A 19,919-nucleotide genomic window follows, 5' to 3' on the forward strand; every position below is an offset into this window, starting at 1 on the left:
CCAGCCACTTGAAGAAAGGAGTTGTTTTATCAAGGTAAACCCATATCTTAGTATTTCCTCTTTCATTCTAGGTGAACTTTCAATATTTCACAGTAATATTTTTAGCTGATTTGTCTATACTACTGAAGACAAACTATGTAAATAAATGTAAAAATGAATAGTTGCTTGTAAAGCTATTCTTGTATTCTTCAGGTAGAATGAAAGATACAAACAGGTTTCTTTGGGTCAGATGCTTAACCTTTCTGACGTTTTTTGGAGTGTGGGACACATTTGTTTAATAATCAGTCTCAAGTAAAAATTTAGAATATTCAACCATATTTGTTGATTTCATAACCCAGAGTTTGCAAGCTAGTTTAAGTGATATATGTTCAAGAGAAAGTAACTTGACACTTTATGAATCTTTAAGTTAATGATTCCAATGGCTGGAAGAATAAGCAGTGCATTGTTTTTCAGGCAAGGAAAGCTGTTTTGAGCGTATAGTGTCCAGATTTGGCACTAACATAACTTATGTTGTGATTGGAGATGGCCGAGATGAGGAGCATGCCGCTAACCAGGTAACTTCACTCTGAACTTTATCTTGTTTATCTTCCAGGAAAAGAAAGTTGCTTTGAACGAATAATGCAAAGGTTTGGCAGAAAAGTAGTATATGTTGTAATTGGGGATGGTGTAGAAGAAGAACAGGCAGCAAAAAAGGTAACCTGTTTCAAACAATGTTGGTGTGATACTTCTAATGCAAGCTTTTTTGTTTGCATTCCTGTAGTTTGGCCCAATGGCAGCTTGACAAATGATTTAAATTTATAGATGCAAAGCAGTAAGAGCATGAGAAGGTCAATACTTACATTCAAATAAACCATTTGGAGTCTAGCATTTTTTTTTTTTTTGCCTGAAACTTCACAGGAAATGTAAGAACATTTAGTTATATTTATCTGTGTGTATGTTTATGTGTGTGTGTGTATAATACACACAGATATAAGAAAGATGGGGCAAAAATAACCATTTTGAGCACATGAAATTCAACAAGATTAAAGATGCTTAACAAGCTCCATAGAAATCCATGTGAGTGGCTCAGTTCTTGCCCTTTGCCCATCCAGCCTCTGTGCCGTATGGAGCTGTGAGTACCGTGTCGCCACTGTGCCCCGTGATGATAAATGCTGATGATAGCTTTAATAGCTGAAGAAAAAACTCTTGCCGGAGAATTTAATAAATACTGTTGGAATGGGATATAGTATTCAAATCCTTTGGTGCCAACTTACTGTAGAGACTTAAAGGCAATGTACCTTTCATGTACATCTTCTAGAAGAGTATTACCTTTCTGTTAAATCCTTGGTACTTTCGTGAAGCCAAGCAGCTGGCTTTGAATATATTCAGAAGACCTCATAGACCCTAGGTATTTAAATCAGCCTTTTCATCTGGCCCATATTTCTAGAGAATCAGGGAAGTTAAAAAACCTTAAATGGTTGGTCCAACATCAACCATATCATTGGCTTAGCCCCAGATACCAGACAGTAAGTTAACCCAACATTGAGATCTACTGCTTTCTTCACTGATTGATGGCAAAATGTCATCTAGAGAGGATTAAACTGATGTAATTTATAAAACAGAGCAAAATGATGAATAAGTATTGTTAAACAATGACATATCAGCATGTATTGTTTTCCATAGGAAAAAATATTATCCTTATTCTCCTGAAGAGATTTCATAGCATCATCTTAAAAAACCTTAACTGGACACTTGCATGTGCTTGAGTGTTTATCTGATTTCTGTCCCCCACCACCCGCACCCCTGCCCCTCCCCCAAAAACCTAATATAAACAGTGTCCTAGAAAAGTTTACAGTGATATTCGAAAGTTAAAAGAAATGATTTATGATTGTAATCAATTCAAATCAAGCAAAATGGAGGCAAAAGAAAGAGCTTCCACTTTAGAAGGTTTGGTGACACTCTGGAAACCATACTTGAAATATTCCATGATTTCCCATAACATGAAGAAAGTTGTTTTAGTCTCAGCCTCCCACAGAGTCCCTCCCCTCCTCGGTCCTAATTAGTGGTGTCAATGACCCAAGACAGCACCCTGGCCCCAAGGACGTTCTGTATGAGGTCAGGGACACAGCCTCAAGAAATACAATTTCCCAGCTGACGACCGCTTGAAATCCTTTGGGTCACACACAGTTGAAATATCTTCTGGAGTTTGTCAGTGCCCTGAGTCCCTGTTGTTTTAATTTTTCATATTAACACCGTAATTACACCTAACAAAGAACAGCCAACGCAGGCACTATGGCAAGCATTTTACATATTTTTTAACCTGTGTGAAATTCACATATATCTAGGTCAGGGCTGATAAAATTCACTTTTCCAAAATAGTATATGCCTTTGAAAATTAAAACTTATAAAGTCTACCCCACTTATACCTAGCATGAAAACTAGACTTGGTATACCAGTTGTTACACCTTCAGCTTTAAACCCACAACTTCAGGGGGAAAAGGCATGACTCCAGTGGATAAGAACCTTGGTTAGAATGCTATTTCCAAATGGTTGTGTATGTCAGTACAGTTTTGGTGATGGTGAAGGCTTATAATTCTGTTTTGAAACACAGGTGGCTGGTTTCTCTAGTATCCAGAATGCATGCTTTTCTTGGGATGTAGCTGTAATCGCATGTGCAAAAATATAAAGTACTATTTTGTTACTACAAATATATCTGAGCTGAATTTTTTTTTAAAAGTTACTTCTAGGTGAATTTCATGCATTAATTTGACCCAAAAGTATAGGGTTTTTGGGGTTTTTTTTGTAAATTTAAGAAGAATTTCAAAGTTTACAACTGAACTCCACTATAGAAATGTGTGGTATGACCCATATTTGTCATTTTAAATTTTGTGAGAGTTGCATTTAAAAAAAAAAAGTTAAAAAGACAGGTAGAATTAATTCTGCTGCTGCTGCTCCTAAATCGCTTCAATCATGTCTGACTCTGTGTGACCCTATGGATTGTACCCTACCAGGCTCCTCTGTCCATGGCATTCTCCAGGCGAGAATACTGGAGTGGGTTCTCATGCCCTCCTCCAATGGATCTTCCCAACCCAGGAACCGAACCCATGTCTCTTGTGTCTCCTGCATTGGCAGGCGGGTTCTTTACCACTCGCGCCCTCTGCAAAGCCCACTAGAATTAATTCTGGTAATATACTTTAATATACCCATATACTCAAAATATGATTGTCTAAATACCTAATAAGTATAAAAGCTATTCATGTGATGTTTACATTTTTAAAAGGTTCCAAGGCTTTGAAGTTCAGTATGTATTTTGAGCTGGACTTGCCACATTTCAAGTTCTCACTCAATAGCCATGTTGGACTAATGGCTACCATATTGGACAGTAAAAACTACATAACAATAGTGATTATTGTTTTAATTATACTTTTTATAATACTTTTTATAATGAAGTGTTTTTACCATGTTATATGTATAATACATGTATTTCTACTACACACATGAATATATATTCTACAACATGTCATCAGCCTGAAGTTATAAATTAAGTTTTGGCTTTGTTCATTGCTATAGTGCAGTATTTCTTTTTTTCATTAAATCATCCATGATGAAGTACTTTTAGACATTTTTCCTTAATTGCAACCCTTCATGTAATTTTACCACGCATATACCATATACTGGTATACCTTTGGAGAGCCACAAACCATTGTAATATTTAAGAGTGTTGTCCGCACACGAACTCATTGTTATCCCCTTCGGGGAGTGATATCTCCCACCTTGAGCATGTGCTGTCTCTCGGTCCTATACCAAGGAAATAAATCAGGTCAACTCTACTGACTTAAGTTATGATTTGCTCCAGACAAGTAAGAAACGTGATCATCCCCACATTTTTTCCTGTCTTATACAGTCCACTTTCAGGCTATTTCTTATGTAGGAAGGAATTCACCCTCTTCCTCTCAAATAGACAATAAGCCTTGGATTTAGGAAGCTTATCATTTTTTCACTTTGTTTCTGAGAGATAGACCTTAAGGAGTGGCATAGGTAAAATTTGTTCTCCTCCAGCCACAGAGGAGCTCAGCTTGCATTTCTGGGTGCTGATATTGGTAATGGTACTTTCCAAAAATGAATATTAACTTGATTAAGAAGCCTCATTACTTTCTTTTATTATCGCTAAAATTCAGTTCAGATCTATTTCTCTAGTATTGTGACAATACCACATCGATGCTACCAAGCCTTCGAATATGATCATTCCTCCTTTCAACTCCCTCCCTTGAACTTGGGTGAACTGCCCATCCTTGTGTGGACCGCTGCTTCACTGAGATAATAGTTATGATCTCTCTCCATCCCTCCCCCTTCTCTCTCCCATCCCTCCTTCTCTTAACCACACAGCACAATATGCCCTTTTGGAGGATATCAAGTCACTCAGACCTCTTGGCGCTACATCAAGCACTGGAATTAGAGTATTTGTAACTGTTCTCCAGCTGGAGATCCCTTGGTTTTGGTTTTTTTTTTTTTTTTATATTTCAAGTACACTGAATTTTTATGTGTGATTCAATGCCTCTGGCTTTACACATATAAATTGTCTTAAAGGATGAAATCATATTTGGAATGAGAATTCCAGAATGAAGAATTCAGATTGCTGAATGGAATTAAACTTTAGTGCTACAGAAAGAAAGCTCTATGGTCTTATATTTACAACACTTTAATGGTTTAAAAAAAAAAAAATTCTGTGGAGGTTGCTGGTACCCACCGAAGGAGTCCTAACTGGAATGAACAGCTTTAGCAAAGAGCTCACCCTGGCAAAGCACCAACACAGGCTCCGTCTGACAAGGTTCAACAACATTCCTCAAAATGGGAGATCTTCTTAGCCCTGAGGTTTGAATCTGACTTTAACCTACCTAGCCCAGAAAATCTGAATTGGAATGCACTCAGACTGTGTAAGGACAATCCTATCTAGACCTGTAATTTGTGTAAATTATTGATGAAAATAATTTACTGTGACTTTATTAGCAGCTGACTTTGAAAATGGATGCAATTTTTCCTTCATTTGTTGGGGAGGGCCTTGGGAGGGGAAAGGGGAATCTAATCATGTCTGTTTTTTTAAGTTTGGCAAACAGAATGTTCATACTGATGTGTTGTGCCTTAAAGACAAGACAGCGTTTGTGTGTTACAATGTAACTTTGGTTAAAATCTCTGTAGATAATGAAAAACAAAAACCTTTGTGATCGTTTTTCAGATGACCAAATTTAAAATTCAAGCTATCAGAGCTTAATAATGCCTCAGCAAGAAACTGAGCATTTGTTGCAATAAGAAAATGATAATAAAGGAAAGCTAGTGTTTTATTTGGGTTCTTAATAATTCCAATAATTGTATGAGGCAACTATTTATGCATCCAACCAGAAGCAGAAGGTTTGGGAAAGACTGTGGGACCTTTACTTAGAAAGTGAAATGTATGTTGAAGCCTCGAGTACCCTTTCTACAGTTTTACTGAAGAAAACTAAAAGCCATATTCATGATGACCTATACAATTTGGAGTTTGACTTTTTGATATGTGTAAGTTGTGTAGAAGAAGATATTCAGATGAATATCATAGGCAAATATCACCCAAACTTTCTTAGACTATGCATGAACATGGCTTAAAATTCACATTGGGTGAACAGGGCTTAAAATAAAGCTAAGTGCATTTATTTCCAATGCCATTGCAAAAATGAAATGTCATCAGTAGTGGAAGCCAAATTCCCCAGACAGTTTATAAGGAGAGAAGAGAATCAATGAAAATTTTTCCTAGCCTATCATCATAAAATAAATTTACAAATGAGCCAGATCTTGGCAGCATTAGTAAAATTAAACAGTGAAATGGTATCTGGTTCTCTGTCTTGACACATCCATCTAGTTTCTCTCCATTACAGACCTGTATATCTTAGTTTCTGCCTGTACCGTTACTGCACAATGGATTTCATTCATTGCAAGGAGAGCCTGTCATCGTTGAGTTTGCATGTTTTTTTTTTTTTTCTTCTTGGTGTGTAACCCATGTTAGGAACGCGATACAGGTTCTCCTGTCATTTTGTATGACCTGATTTCCCTTGTGGAAATTTAAGACTTCAAGATCTAGGAGTGTTTTAATGGTGTCTACACCTGCAGTTCTGTGTTTAAAATGTCACAATGTGGAACCTGCCATCTAGCTACTAACCTGTTCTCCTAACCAGAAGCTGGTCCTTGATAATTCATCATCTGAGGCTTCTGTGGCTCCCAAAAGATTGGTGCTTTGTCCATTGATCACAACATTCAGTATGGAAGTGTGATTTTGTTTTTCAAGCTATAAATCTGTATTTCTTTTTTGTACGCTAAGGCCATGTTTGTATCAGGCAAAAAGAGACTGAAATCATGTTCTGCAGATATTAACATTCTGGTTTCATCACATACACACCTTAATCTTTAAATTCTGTAGCTTATGGCTACCTCTGCAACCAAGTAATGTTGCAGACAGATTAAGGACAAATACATAATAATAATAAATCTTACATTTCTATTGACCTTTAGCTTGAAAATGGTAGTTTAAAAAATTAAGAGCTGCATTGATTATCAACACATAATTCTACTTTGTGCACTAAAACCTTAAATGTTTATTACTGTGAACAAATCAAAGTTATCTTTACTATATAGCCAGGTTCTTTAATAGAATTTTGGCATTATGTCAAAAGTTTTCACTCTTTTTCATATTGAACAAGCAAGACTTCTTACACTGTTAACCCTGCAGGTACAGAAAGGAACACTGCTCTCCAGGGCAAAGAGAAGGGTCGCTGACTGCATCAGCAGTACTGTTTCTTACAAACCTCTTCTCTGATAATGATATGTCCAGAAGAGACTGCCAGCCTAAAACCTAAATGCTGGATTGTTGGACAACTACTCGGCAGACCCCGCCTTGGTACAGGCTAGTGAGCCTACATCACAATTTGTTCTGCGACTTTGAGCATGCTCAAACTACAATGTTTCTCTCCCCCACTTAGGAACTCAAGAGCCTCTTCCTTTCTCACCTGAAAAGCATAAAATCAACCAACCAACCAACAAAAAACACCCGCGATGGCAGTTTCCACATTCTGTTGACATTTAGAAGATTGTGCCTTATTATAAACCAATTTGAAAAACGTTCTGTCTCAGACATGGGTTTTTGGTTCCTACATGTACAAACTTGGGCTCTCACCAAGATAGGTAACCACCTCGTGTTGCACCTGATAAGTAGTAAAACAGGTGGCCTGACTATAGTAACGTCATAGACGAGATTAAGTTACTATGCCCTGCAAAGATTTGTAAATCAAATTCAGAGGCAAAAAGAGTATTTTAGTATCATGCAGTTTGCGCACAAACAGTAGATATAACACTCTGAAAATGTTTTTTCCTTAGTCTCTGGTGAACTGATTCAAAATAGTGTCAACAGCATGCTGCAGTATGGAGGTTTTGGGTTTTTTTTTTTTAAATGCACATTTGTTTATGACAAGCCTACATTCTCAGTGAATATGGCATTTAGTATTTCTTTTAAAAACAAATAAACATCTTGAGCCAAAGTTGCATTTTGACTCCCAACTATAGCATATGGAAATCTAACAAAGAAGAGGGTTTCTGTTATGTATTAGTAAAATATAGATTATTGGGGCCTACATAATTTAAAGAAATGTAAATTAATATTAAAAGCTTGTAAAAATATGTACATCTTTACTATTTCTCAATAAATACCTTTGGAAATGTTTTCATTTTCTTCACCCTCCATGTCGTTGCATTTCTGTTGTGTGTATTTAGCTCAACTCTACATAATCTGAAATTTGTATTTAGGTTCCTTGCTGTGTTCTTACCTTCCCTTGGTTGTGCCTAAATTTCAGTTTGCAGTTAAAGCAAGCTGAGATGCAACACAGTAAAACGTCACTAATGAAGACTGGTGTACTAAAAGATGTGGACATGGTTTTTTACATACACACGGTTGTGCATGTGAGCTCAGTCACTAAATCATGTCTGACTCTTTGTGACCCCATGGACAGTAACCCGCAGTCTCCTCTGTCCATGAGATTTTCCAGGCAAGAATACTGGAGTGGGTTGCCATTTCCTTCTCCAGGGACTCTTCCCAACCCAGGGATCAAACACACATCTCCTGCATTGGCAGGCAGATTCTTTACCACTGAGCCTTCTGGGAAGCCCCATATGTGTGCTTCAGTTGTGTCTGACTCTGTGCGACCCTATGGCTGCAGCCTGTTAGGCTCCTCTGTCCATGGGATTCTCCAGGCAAGAATACTGGAGCGGGTTGCTGTTCCCTCCTCCAGGGGATCTTCCTGACCCAGGGATCGAACCAGTATTGCCTATGTCTAACCTGCATTGGCAAGCAGGTTCCTTACCACTAGCTGCCACCTGGGAAGCCGCAACCCCATATAGGTAGTTACATTAAAGTAGAGTGCATAATGTAATCACACTTTGTTGGTGATTAAAATAATACCATTTAGAATATTTAAAGCAAGTTCGCTTTAGATGAATATGGCATATGAATTATAAGTATCTTCAAAGAGTGATAAAGGAGTGTTTTTACCCCTGAAACAGTTATAACAGCTCTTTTATTATCTTGTGTATAGTATTGACTTATTTGCAAATCTGTTATTCAAATGCAAACCAAAGGGAAATTTGAGACCAGTTGCATTCACAGCTTTTAAAAACATCAACCTCCAAATTGCTGAGTAAGTCCTCATCTCTAAAATTGCATCTGCTCATCCAACACTTATGTCATGTCCCTCCTTTACTGTTAAATAATACTTAGTCCTTACATTTACAATTATCCAACAAGACATATTTTTTATATATCTTATTTAAATTTGTATTGGATGATTCACCCATCAGAATGTATGTTCTATGAAGGTAGGAATTTGTTTTGTCCTGTTCACTGCTGTATGTCCAGTATCTAAGAATGTGTGTTTCATATAGTAGTTATTCAAAAAACCTTTGTTGAATGCATGCATAAACCATAGGAAAATATGACCATTGTCAGAAATTAAAAGAAATTTAAAATGGTAGAGCTAGATTTAAAAAAAAAAAGTAGGAAAAGAAAACCCAGTTAAGACCCTGATGCTGGGCAATGCTGAGGACCGGAGGAGAAGGGGACAGCAGAGGATGAGATGATTGGATGACATCGTGAACTCCATGGACATGAGTCTGACCAAACTCCAGGAGACAGTGAAGGACAGGGAAGCCTGGCGTGCTGTAGTCCATGGGGTTACAAACAGTCGGACATGACTTAGCGACCGAACAACAACAAAGTTTGGATGGGACCAATGTGAATTTTTACAACTTAGCTGGATTGTTTACTGACCTATTGATAATTCATGAAAATAAAGAACAAGGATGGCCATAAGCAAAGGTATATTTGGAAAAAAAGTTATACATGAGCTGCAAGGTTATACATGAGGAAAAAGTAAGTCTATGGTGAATCAATGATTGTTTCTTCTTCCTTTTACCCTTTTATTTAAAAAAAAAAAGCATGAAACATCAATAGGTTTAGTTGATTTAAATTAATTAAAGCCACAAAATATTACATAAAAATCAGATCTATTTGCCAACTCTATAGTTCATGATTCTGAATCCTAGAAACAAAAAGGAAAGTGTATGATTTCCCTCAAGTAGCAAAAGATAGCTGTTGTTTAACATCTGCATGGTTTGTGTTTTTTTTTTTTAATCAATTATTGGAGGTAGTGATCCCATATATTCTCATTCAACGGTCACTTCTCAAATCCCTCTCAAATCTGGCTCAGCCAAGGTCAATCCCGGGGATGAACTGTGACCAAGAAAGATGCTTGCACAGAGCAAGAATGGTTCCAAGCTCTTACTTTAAATGCCTGACCCTCATCCAGAGGACCTTCCAGGATTGTGTTAGCAGAGTTTGAAAAATGTGAAGACAGAATATGCTAATGAATCTGTGACAAACCAGATATATACAAGCCAGAAAATCATTTTCCCTCCCTCCACATGAAATACTTTTTGACTGGGGCTCGTGTGGACACTGTCTCTGCAGCTAAAGGGCACTGTCTTCTCCTTTGTCATCATGAAGCCTTAGGTTTTTGTGCCCATTGCCTACAATGATGATGTCAATCTAGTTCTCTATGGAGCCTTCTGGGAAATACACTGCATTGAATGAGAGTGTGTGTTGGAGAAGATGGCAGAGCCACCACGTCAGTCTCCACAGAACCACAGCTGGTGGGGCTGACCATGAACTCATCACACTCTGACCCTCAGTTCAGTGGAAGAGACTGTGAAACCAGTGTGTGAAAGGCGCTAGAATGGGGAAGCACATGGTACGTGACCAATAACTTGCAGACTCATCTGACCATCCCACCAAGGGAGGATTCCTGGACAAAATGGTTCTCACGCTGGAACTCCGTGGGCAAAATGGAGAAGGCCAGGGAAAGGGGGATAGGAAGCATCCAGACAAAGTGGAAAATATATATGAGAGGGTAGGTAAGAGAGAGAAAAGCAGAATGATGAGGTTAGAGGACTGCAAGTAATTCCTATTTCTGGAGCATGGTGTAAAGATAGGAAATGGTAAGAAATGAAACTGGAAAATAAACAAGGGTCAGATGATGAGGTTTTAATCAGTTTTGATTTCATCCTGAGATCAGTAGGTATTCAGTGAAAGTTTTATATACAGAGGATTTATGTGTCAGGATTTGCTCCTGACAACAGTTTCTCTGGGTACTCCTTAGAGATAAGGGATCTAAAAGGATCCTGGAGAGTTATTGATGGATTGCTGGATTAGGTTAAGAGATTAACATGCTAAGAAGAATAAAGATTTAGTAATTGTTGCTGCTTCTCAGGTAAATCCACCCTGCCATTTCCAATTTGGGAAGTTTGGTAGAGGCAGAGCAGTTCACAGAAGATCAGAAACACGAAGGAAAAGCTTCTGGTAGCTGTTTTTATTGCTGTTGGTGGTGCTTGTTATTGAAGGAGGATACTGAGTCTAGTGTTTGAAGGTATTCATTTGGAAGAATTCTTCAGTGGGAAGCTGAATTTGTAGCAACTCCCTGGGTGTTCATTAAACACCTTTCTGCATCATAACTGAGTTACTATGAAAACAGTCCAAAAATCTAAATAATTTAATCTGATCATACCAGTCAGTTGTTTAAGAAGCATTTAGCATTTATGAAACCTTGAGACAGCATGAGTGAAAGCTGGGAAAGATGGCAGTAAGGTAGAAAGTGTAGGCAGTGTGCACACTGGAAAAAATTACTGGGGGTGACCAGTCAATTGAGCACGCCGCTCCACATATCTTCAGTTCAGTTCAGTCACTCAGTCGTGTCCGACTCTGCGACCCCATGAACCGCAGCACACCAGGCCTCCCTGTCCATCACCAACTCCCAGAGTTTACTCAAACTCATGTCCATTGAATCGGTGATGCTATCCAACCATCTCATCCTCTGTCGTCCCCTTCTCCTCCCGCCTTCAATCTTTCCCAGCATCAGGGTCTTTTCCGATGAGCCAGTTCTTCGCATCAGGTGGCCAAAGTATTCAAGTTTCAGCTTCAGCATCAGTCCTTCCAATGAATATCCAGGACTGACATCTTTTAGGATGAACTGGTTGGAATCTCCTTGCTATCCAAGGGACTCTCAAGATTCTTCTCCAACACCACAGTTCAAAAGCATCAATTCCTTGGTGCCCAGCTTTCTTTATAGTCCAACTCTCACATGGCTCAGACGGTAAGGCATCTGCCTACAATGAGGGAGACCCAGGTTTAATCCCTGGGTAGGGAAGATCTCCTGGAGAAGGAAATGGCAACCCACTCCAGTATTCTTGCCTGGAAAATCCCATGGATGGAGGATCCTGGTAGGTTACAGTCCATGGGGTCGCAGAGTCAGACATGACTGAGCAACTTCACTTCACTTCACGCACATCCATACATGACTAATAGAAAAACCATAGCTTTGACTAGACGGACCTTTTTTGGCAAAGTTATGTCTCTCATTTTTAATATGCTGTCTAGGTTGGTCATAACTTTTGTTGCAAGGAGCAAATGTCTTTTAATTTCATGGCTGCAGTCACCATCCGTGGTGATTTTGGAGCCCCCCCCCCAAAAAAAAATAAAGTCTGTCATTTTTCCCATTGTTTCCTCATTTATTTGCCATGAAATGATGGGACCAGATGCCACGATCTTAGTTTTCTGTATGTTGAGTTTTAAGCCAACTTTTTCACTCTCCTCTTTCACTTTCATCAAGAGGCTTTTTAGTTCTTCTTTACTTTCTGCCATGAGGGTGATGTCATCTGCATATCTGAGGTTATTGACATTTCACCCAGCAATCTTGATTCCAGCTTGTGCTTCATCCAGCCCAGCATTTCTCATGATGTACTCTGCATATAAGTTAAATAAGCAGGGTGACAATATACAGCCTTGACGTACTCCTTTCCCAGTTTGGAACCAGTGTGTTGTTCCATGTCTGCCTTACCCCAATTTCCAGTAAAGACAAACCCAGGATTTACAACCCTGGAGAAATCCAAGTGCCTCTGTGAGCTTTTCATCAGTGACTTTTGTACAAGTCATCACCAGCTTATGTCGGATTGGAAACAGCATAACATTTCAAATATATTTGCCAAACAAAGAAAAACTGTTAGGGAAGGAGCTCTGTAAAAAAAATGACAGATGACTCAATCAATTATTCTTAGAGAGATTCATGTTTTCCCCAAAAACATGGATTTCATTAAGAGATATATTTTGGTTCAATAAGCTATTTCATGAGAGTAGGCTTTAATAGCATGTATGTGAACAGAAATTAAAATTAATGCCAAACACACACCTGTAAAACCATCCTATTTGGCTCATGAAATTACTTCTACATCAGTTATGGGAACAGCAGGGGGTGGAGGTAGGGGAGACATTAGAAAGGGCTCTAACAAATGAGTGGTCTAACACATCATTTTTTAAAATTGCATTTAGTATTTTACAAATGACAAGTGCATTCTCCAAGTTTTGAGGACCCACTGCTTTTCTAGAGAAAATCTACTACCACATACTATTATTTCTCCTTTTGGCAATAGGCATTGTTTTCCAGGCTTGGCTCAGGAATTGTTTTTTAAGAATAGAAAAGGGAACACTTCCCTTCAGTCTGTGCAGACAGAACATGGATATTCATTCATGCTCCTCCTTCTCTCTGTGTGAAGCCTTTATTGTTGTTACAGTTTTGCTTATCCAGCCTCAGCAGTGACAGCGGGCTGGAGACAGTGGGAACCACTGAAGCTAAATGAGTGATGGGAACGTGCGGGAAGCCATCTTGCTTTGCTTTAATTGGTAGCTTTGGAGTCCGCTCTAAAAGAAGGGAGCATGCCAGGGAAGGAAGAGGAAGGAAACAAACATTTGGAGATACATAATGAGTCAGGAGCTTATCCTCTGTGACCCCATTTAAGGATCATATCCCTGAGAGTTGGTATTATTAGTCCTATTGTGTAGCTTAAGTGACTTCCAGAGGTCGCATAGCTGGTGGGTGGCATAGGTAGAATTGGAAAGTAGATCTGTCGGGTGAGCCATCTGTAGTGCAGAATTACGTTCCTTGCACTGTATCTCACTTTCATTTCTTTTTTGTTCCTTAAGCTTATCAAGAGAGTGTGCACTAATACACAACAGGAAATGGTGATTCCCGGAGCAAACATCCCAAAACATGCCCTCCAATCGATGTCTGAAAGAATAAAGGAGGTTAGAATTGGTCAAAGTGTATTAAGTGGCTTGGGACTCCTGATTTTTTGGGCTTGCTCTTTCCAGTTACACAGTGGCCAAGAGACATGGGATCAGCAGGAATGTAAAAGGGAAGAAATTGTTAATTTAAAAGAAAGGGACCTAAAATATCTTAGAATAGTTTTAAACTGTCACTTCAAATATTTACCCCCTCTAAAGTGCCCTGGATCAATCCTGTAACCGCATTATATGTTACCCTGTAAATGGGCCATACACACAGAACACAGATATGTAGGCTTAGAATGTCAGAGCTCCATCTGCCTTTCTCATCCTCTCTACCCTAAACCCTATGGCCACATCACCTCATCATCTGTGAGATGCAGTTTAGAACAAAGTTAGTCAACAGAATGCCAAATCCTGTGACCACTTTTTGTGTATACTTTTTATTTCTTTGGGAAACTGTTTGGACTGCCCCCCTGACTGATGACTGTCCCACCAAGAGGCATGCAGTGTAGTCAATAAAAAGGGCCGTGCCAAGCTCAGGCAAGCCCCCAACGTTCTGTGTGATCAGAGCCAGTGTGGCAGGTAGGACTCTTCAGGACTCCCCTTCTTTCCTCTTCCCCATGTGACCCACAGCACCCGTACTGACACCCACATGGAGAGCATATTTACTTTGTTTTCAGATCAGCCAGACCTTTGTCTTTTAACAACTGAATGAAAAACCCTTAGAGTTTCTATTCCAGCAACTGACAGAACCTTGGTGCCAGGGAACCCGTCATGGTAACGAAACAACTCGTGACCCTGAGCAGCTGGGAGGCTGTTGTCTCTTCATCCTTTTACAGGGCAGTAATCTAACCCGGTAGGTACTTATTTCTTAACATTATATGTAGGAGTAAGTCACCTTCCTAGCCTGAAATTCCCTTTAACCAATGACCAAATTGTATATAATTAATTAGTGCATTTTTAATTTTTTTTAAATGGTCCAGCAGAGTTTCCTTCTAAACAGTTTGAATCATATTTACTGTCTACAAAATATGAGACATTTGCCAACTCTGACCATAAAGTGTTCTTTCTTGAGCCTCTCTGTGCTCTCAAGAGAATAAGAAAAGAAGTATCTTTAAAATAACAAATCCCATCCCAAGAAAACCTTCCAGTTGTTTTCTCTCCTTGGGATATTTTTTAATTAAATCAAAGTGAAATAAATAAAAATAAAGCAGTCTGGAGTAGTGGAAGCAAGTGGAATTAAAGTACCTTTCTAGTCAAAACAATGTCTAAACTAAAGTTTAAATTCATCAGACTTTCACTGCCTAATAATATGACATGTTTACAATGTTGAAGGAAATCAGGTGTTTTCATGCTAAATGAAAATAAAATTTATGTACTGTTATTACCATATTCTTTGCCTGGTGTTTCTCACTCTATTCATCATTAAAAGCTGCTCAATAAATACTGTGCAAGCTGCATGTGGGGATGTTATGCAGTAATAACTCAATCAGCTATAAATAACCACTACGCAGAGCCTTGGGAAGAGTCAAGGGCCTAAGAGGGAATGGTTGAAGAATTGCTAAATTGTGAAAAAGAGAGCTATTGGTCTATTTTCTCTTCATATTTGACATAGTAGAAGCAAATTTGAACACTAGTGCTGTAGCCTGAAATGAGGTCTTTATTCATCACATGAGCTGAGGCAGGCAGTAGGTTAAATGGTGTGATTTTGGAGATTAAATCTCCTCTACCCATCTATATCAGAAAAGCTGATGGAGAAAGACTTACCTGTCTACCCCATGCATTAGTTAACATTTGCTCTGTGACAAATTACCCCAAAATTTAGTTGTTCAAAACATCAAACATTCATCAACTCACGCAATATCTGATAGTCAGTGATCAATGAGTAGCTTCTGCCTCACGGTTTCTCACCAGATTACAGTCAGGTAATCTGGCTTTCAGCCAGGACTACAGTCATCTCCTAGCTCAACTGGCCAGAGAATCTTCTTTTAAGCTCATTTAAATCATGGTTGTCAATGGTCAGTTCTTCCATGGTTCTTGGCTACAGGCTTCAGTCCCTTGCCACGTAGACCTCACCATAACATTAGTCACAAAATGGCAGCTTGTTTTCCTCATGATGAGAGATTCCCAGGGGAAAGTGAGCTAGCAAGAGTGCCCTAAATAGAAGCTGCAGTATTTTACTCTGCATCTCATAAGCGGCATACTTTTGCCATGTGCGATTAGTCATGCAGCTCAACCATGAGACAGTGGGGGATAGAACTGCACAGGGTGTCAGCATCAGGAAGTGAGGGTTATTGGGGGCCATCTCGGAGGCTGGCTTCCTCACTCTTAGATGAAGCTGGCATTGATGCCTAAGCACAGATTTAAAAAGTGAAACAAATCAGGACAGTCAATTTGAAAGAGCACAATTCAGAGTAACACATGAAAGTGAAGGTGAAGTTGCTCAGTCGTGTCCGACTCTTTGTGACCCCCTGGACTGTAGCCTACCAAGCTCCTCCATCCATGGGATTACCCAGGCAAGAATACTCGAGTGGGTTGCCATTTCCTTCTCCAGGGAATCTTCCCAACCCAGGGACTGAACCCAGGTCTCCTGCAACGAAGAGTGCTGTGCTACCTTCTGGCAATTACTTGCCTCCTTGAGTCTTCAATTTCCCTTCTCTAACCCTTAAACAACTCATTTCATTTGGTTATCTTTAAAGTTAAATATCTAATATATTAGATAATATCTAAAGAAATTTCTTTTTGTGAAATGAATGATTTGAACAGGATAGATTGTAACTAGTCAAGGAAAACCAGGAAATCACCTCTTCAGCGTATCAGACCATGTGTTTACAGATGTTTGGATATTGACTCAAGCTTGGAATCTGCTTTAAATTATATGATTTATCATTTGTCCCCGTCTTCTCTTTGTCATTAGAATTCCTTTCTTTATAGATATATGTTGTGTGATTGAAACAGAGTCAGATCCTATGGTCCTTCCCCACATGTCCTCCACCTGCCTTTTGTCTATAGAACAACTTTCAGTTCAGTTCAGTTGCTCAGTCGTGTCCGACTCTTTGCGACCCCATGAACCACAGCCCGCCAGGCCTCCCTATCCATCACCAACTCCTGGAGTCCACCTAAACCCATGTCCATTGAGTCAGTGATGCCATCCAACCATCTTGTCCTCTGTCATCCCCTTCTCCTCCTGCCCTCAATCTTTCCCTCAAAGCATCAGGGTCTTTTCAAATGAGTCAGCTCTTCACATCAGGTGGCCAAAGTATTGGAGCTTCAGCTTCAACATCAGTCCTTCCAAGAACACCCAGGACTGATCCCCTTTAGGATGGACTGGTTGGATCTCCTTGCAGTCCAAGGGACTCTCAAGAGTCTTCTCCAACACCACAGTTCAAAAGCATCAATTCTTCGGTGCTCAGCTTTCTTTATAGTCCAACTCTCACATCCATATTGACCGTTGGAAAAACCATAGCCTTGACTAGATGGACCTTTGTGGACAAAGTAATGTCTTTGCTTTTTAATATACTGTCTAGGTTGGTCATTACTTTCTTCCAAGGAGTAAGTGTCTTTTAATTTCATGGCTGCAATCACCATCTACAGTGATTTTGGCACCCCAAAAAATAAAGTCAGCCACTGTTTCCACTGTTTCCCCATCTATTTGCCATGAAGTGATGGGACCGGATGCCATGATGTTAGTTTTCTGAATGTTGAGCTTTAAGCCAACTTTTTCACTCTCCTCTTTCACTTTCATCAAGAGGCTCTTTAGTTCTTCACTTTCTGCCATAAGGGTGGTGTCATCTGCATATATGAGGGCAGGAATCCCTTAGAAGAAATGGAGTAGCCATAATAGTCAACAAAAGAGTCCAAAATGCAGTACTTGGATGCCATCTCACAAACAACAGAATGATCTCTGTTCATTTCCAAGGCAAACCATTCAATATCACAGTAATCCAAGTAACACTGAAGAAGCTGAAGTTGAATGGTCCTATGAAGACCTACAAGACCTTCTAGAACTAACACCCAAAAAAGATGTCCTTTTCATTATAGGGGGCTGGAATGCATAAGTGGGATGACAAGAAACACCTGGAGTAACAGGCAAATTTGGCCTTGGAATACAGAAAAAAGCAGGGCAAAGGCTAATAGAGTTCTGCCAAGAAAACGCACTGGTGATAGCAAACACCCTCTTCCAACAACACAAGAGAAGACTCTACATGTGGACATCACCAGATGGTCAACACCGAAATCAAATTGATTATATTCTTTGCAGCCAAAGATGGAGAAGTTCTATACAGTCAGTAAAAACAAGACTGGGAGCTGACTGTGGCTCAGATCATGAACTCCTTATTGCCAAATTCAGACTTAAATTGAAGAAAGTAGGGAAAACCACTATACCATTCAGGTATGACCTAAATCAAATCCCTTATGACTATACAGTAGAAGTGAGAAATAGATTTAAGGGACTAGATCTGATAGACAGAGTGCCTGATGAACTATGGATGGAGTTTCGTGACATTGTACAGGAGACAGGAATCAAGACCATCCCCAAGAAAAAAAGAAATAGAACACCTTTAGCCAAAGAATAAATCTAATCAGTGAAGTGAGAAAACACAGAAGCAAAGAAAAGCAGTCAGATAGGATGAATTAGCAATAGTTTAGTCATTAAGCAAACTCAAGGACCTTTAATTCCCCTTCCGGGGCTGTAGATGATATTCTGAGCCATATCCTTTGAGCTGTTTTGTGGATTCTGAAACCAACCCCACCAGGTGGAAGAAGTTAACTACATGATGACCAGACGGTTGGCATGACATAAGCTGCCACAGTTCTGAAAATTGGCCTCAAGGAAATAGGAATAAACTGAGTCTGGGACTGAAGACTAACTGTCCTTGAAACAATCAAGATGAGGCTGATCAGACTGCTGCATGACCAATTTCAAGATGACTATCAGAGTTGACTGTGCTGTTTCTGCATGTAACCCTCTTCCTTCTCTTATTAAAAAAAAAAAAAAAAAGGCTCTTGTCCGCTGACTGTCAGTCGGGGGAATTGGCCCTGGGATGAGAGTCTGCCCTTCCAGACATGAATCTGCCCTTCCTGTCTGGTCGCCAGCCTCTGAAATAAAGCAAACTTTCCTTTCCACCAGCTTTGCCTCTTCATTGGCTTTAGAGGGGTGAGCAACCAGATCCCCCTGTTGGTAATATAGTGACTGCAGAGGGAGAAGCAGAGAGTAGTAACATGAAGCATCCTTGCCTATCATTGAGATATTTTGTGCTTAGTCACTCAGTCCTGTCTGACTCTCTGTACCCCATGGACTGTAGCCCACAAGGCTCCTCTGTCCATGGGGATTCTCCAGGCAAGAATGCTGGAGTGGGTTGCCATCCTCTCTTCTAGGGGATCTTCTCAACCCGGGGATCGAACCCAGGTTTCCCTCATTGCAGGCAATTCTTTTACCATCTGAGCCACCAGGGAAGCCTGAGGAGATGTTTTAGTGGTTTAGAATTGGCAGAGAACTCTGCTCTCTGGAATCTGATTTTAATGAAAATATGAACTCTAAATTTAAATAGTCCAATAAAATTGATATAAAGATGATATTTAGAAGGTATTTGGTACTGATAGGAAAAAATTTTAAATATGCCTAGAAAGACCAATTTGGGATGATGGAAAAAGCACAGGATTAAGAATCAAGAAATCTATTTCCTGATTGTACTTTTAGGGTTTTTTTTTTTTAACCCTTAATTGACATACAATTGACATATAATATATTCATTTCAGATGTAGAGCATAATAAAGTGCTGTTTGTATATCTTTTAAGATGGTCATAGTAAGTCTAGTTAATATCCATCACCTCACAGTTACAAACTTCTTTGTGATGGGAACTTCTAAGATCTACTCTTTTAGAAATCTTCAAATATACAATATAGTATTAACTACAGTCGCCATGTTGTTTATTACATCCCCAAGACTTACTTATTCTATAACTGGAAGTTTGTACCTTTGACCACCTTCATTCCTCTTGCTCATCACCCCATCCACCTCTAACAACCACTCATCTGTTCTCTAGATTGGTAACTTTGGTGGAGGGGCTTGTTATCTTTGTTTTTAGATTCCATATATAAATGAGATCATACAGTATTTGTCTTTCTCTGTTAGACTTATTTTACACAGCACAAAAATTCTTTTCTTTTCCCCACTGTTTTTCAGGAGCACTTACAAAGTAAAATAAGGGGATTGGAAATTATTCTTTAAAATATTTTTTCCTATTGGGGGA

General features: G+C 39.3%; 1 protein-coding gene across 13 annotated transcripts in view; it reads left to right on the forward strand.

Annotated features, from left to right (window-relative positions):
• EYA4 (EYA transcriptional coactivator and phosphatase 4) overlaps positions 1-13,915 on the forward strand; it is a 306,683-nt gene extending 292,768 nt beyond the window's left edge. For 5 of the 13 annotated variants that reach the window (XM_043456892.1, XM_043456885.1, XM_043456887.1 and 2 more), the window contains 2 exons: positions 593-693; positions 4,366-7,730. In XM_043456892.1, the coding sequence (XP_043312827.1) occupies positions 593-693; positions 4,366-4,446 (182 nt within the window). In that variant the 3' untranslated portion in view covers positions 4,447-7,730. Of the gene's footprint in view, positions 1-453; positions 555-592; positions 694-4,365; positions 7,731-13,579 lie in introns of those variants that run through there. The other 8 variants (XM_043456882.1, XM_043456884.1, XM_043456883.1 and 5 more) reach the window with 2 other exon arrangements.
• Positions 13,916-19,919: the final 6,004 nt, after the last annotated feature.

This window comes from Cervus canadensis, chromosome 33 (assembly GCF_019320065.1).
Source record: "Cervus canadensis isolate Bull #8, Minnesota chromosome 33, ASM1932006v1, whole genome shotgun sequence".
In the NCBI taxonomy this organism is placed as follows: Eukaryota; Metazoa; Chordata; class Mammalia; order Artiodactyla; family Cervidae; genus Cervus; species Cervus canadensis.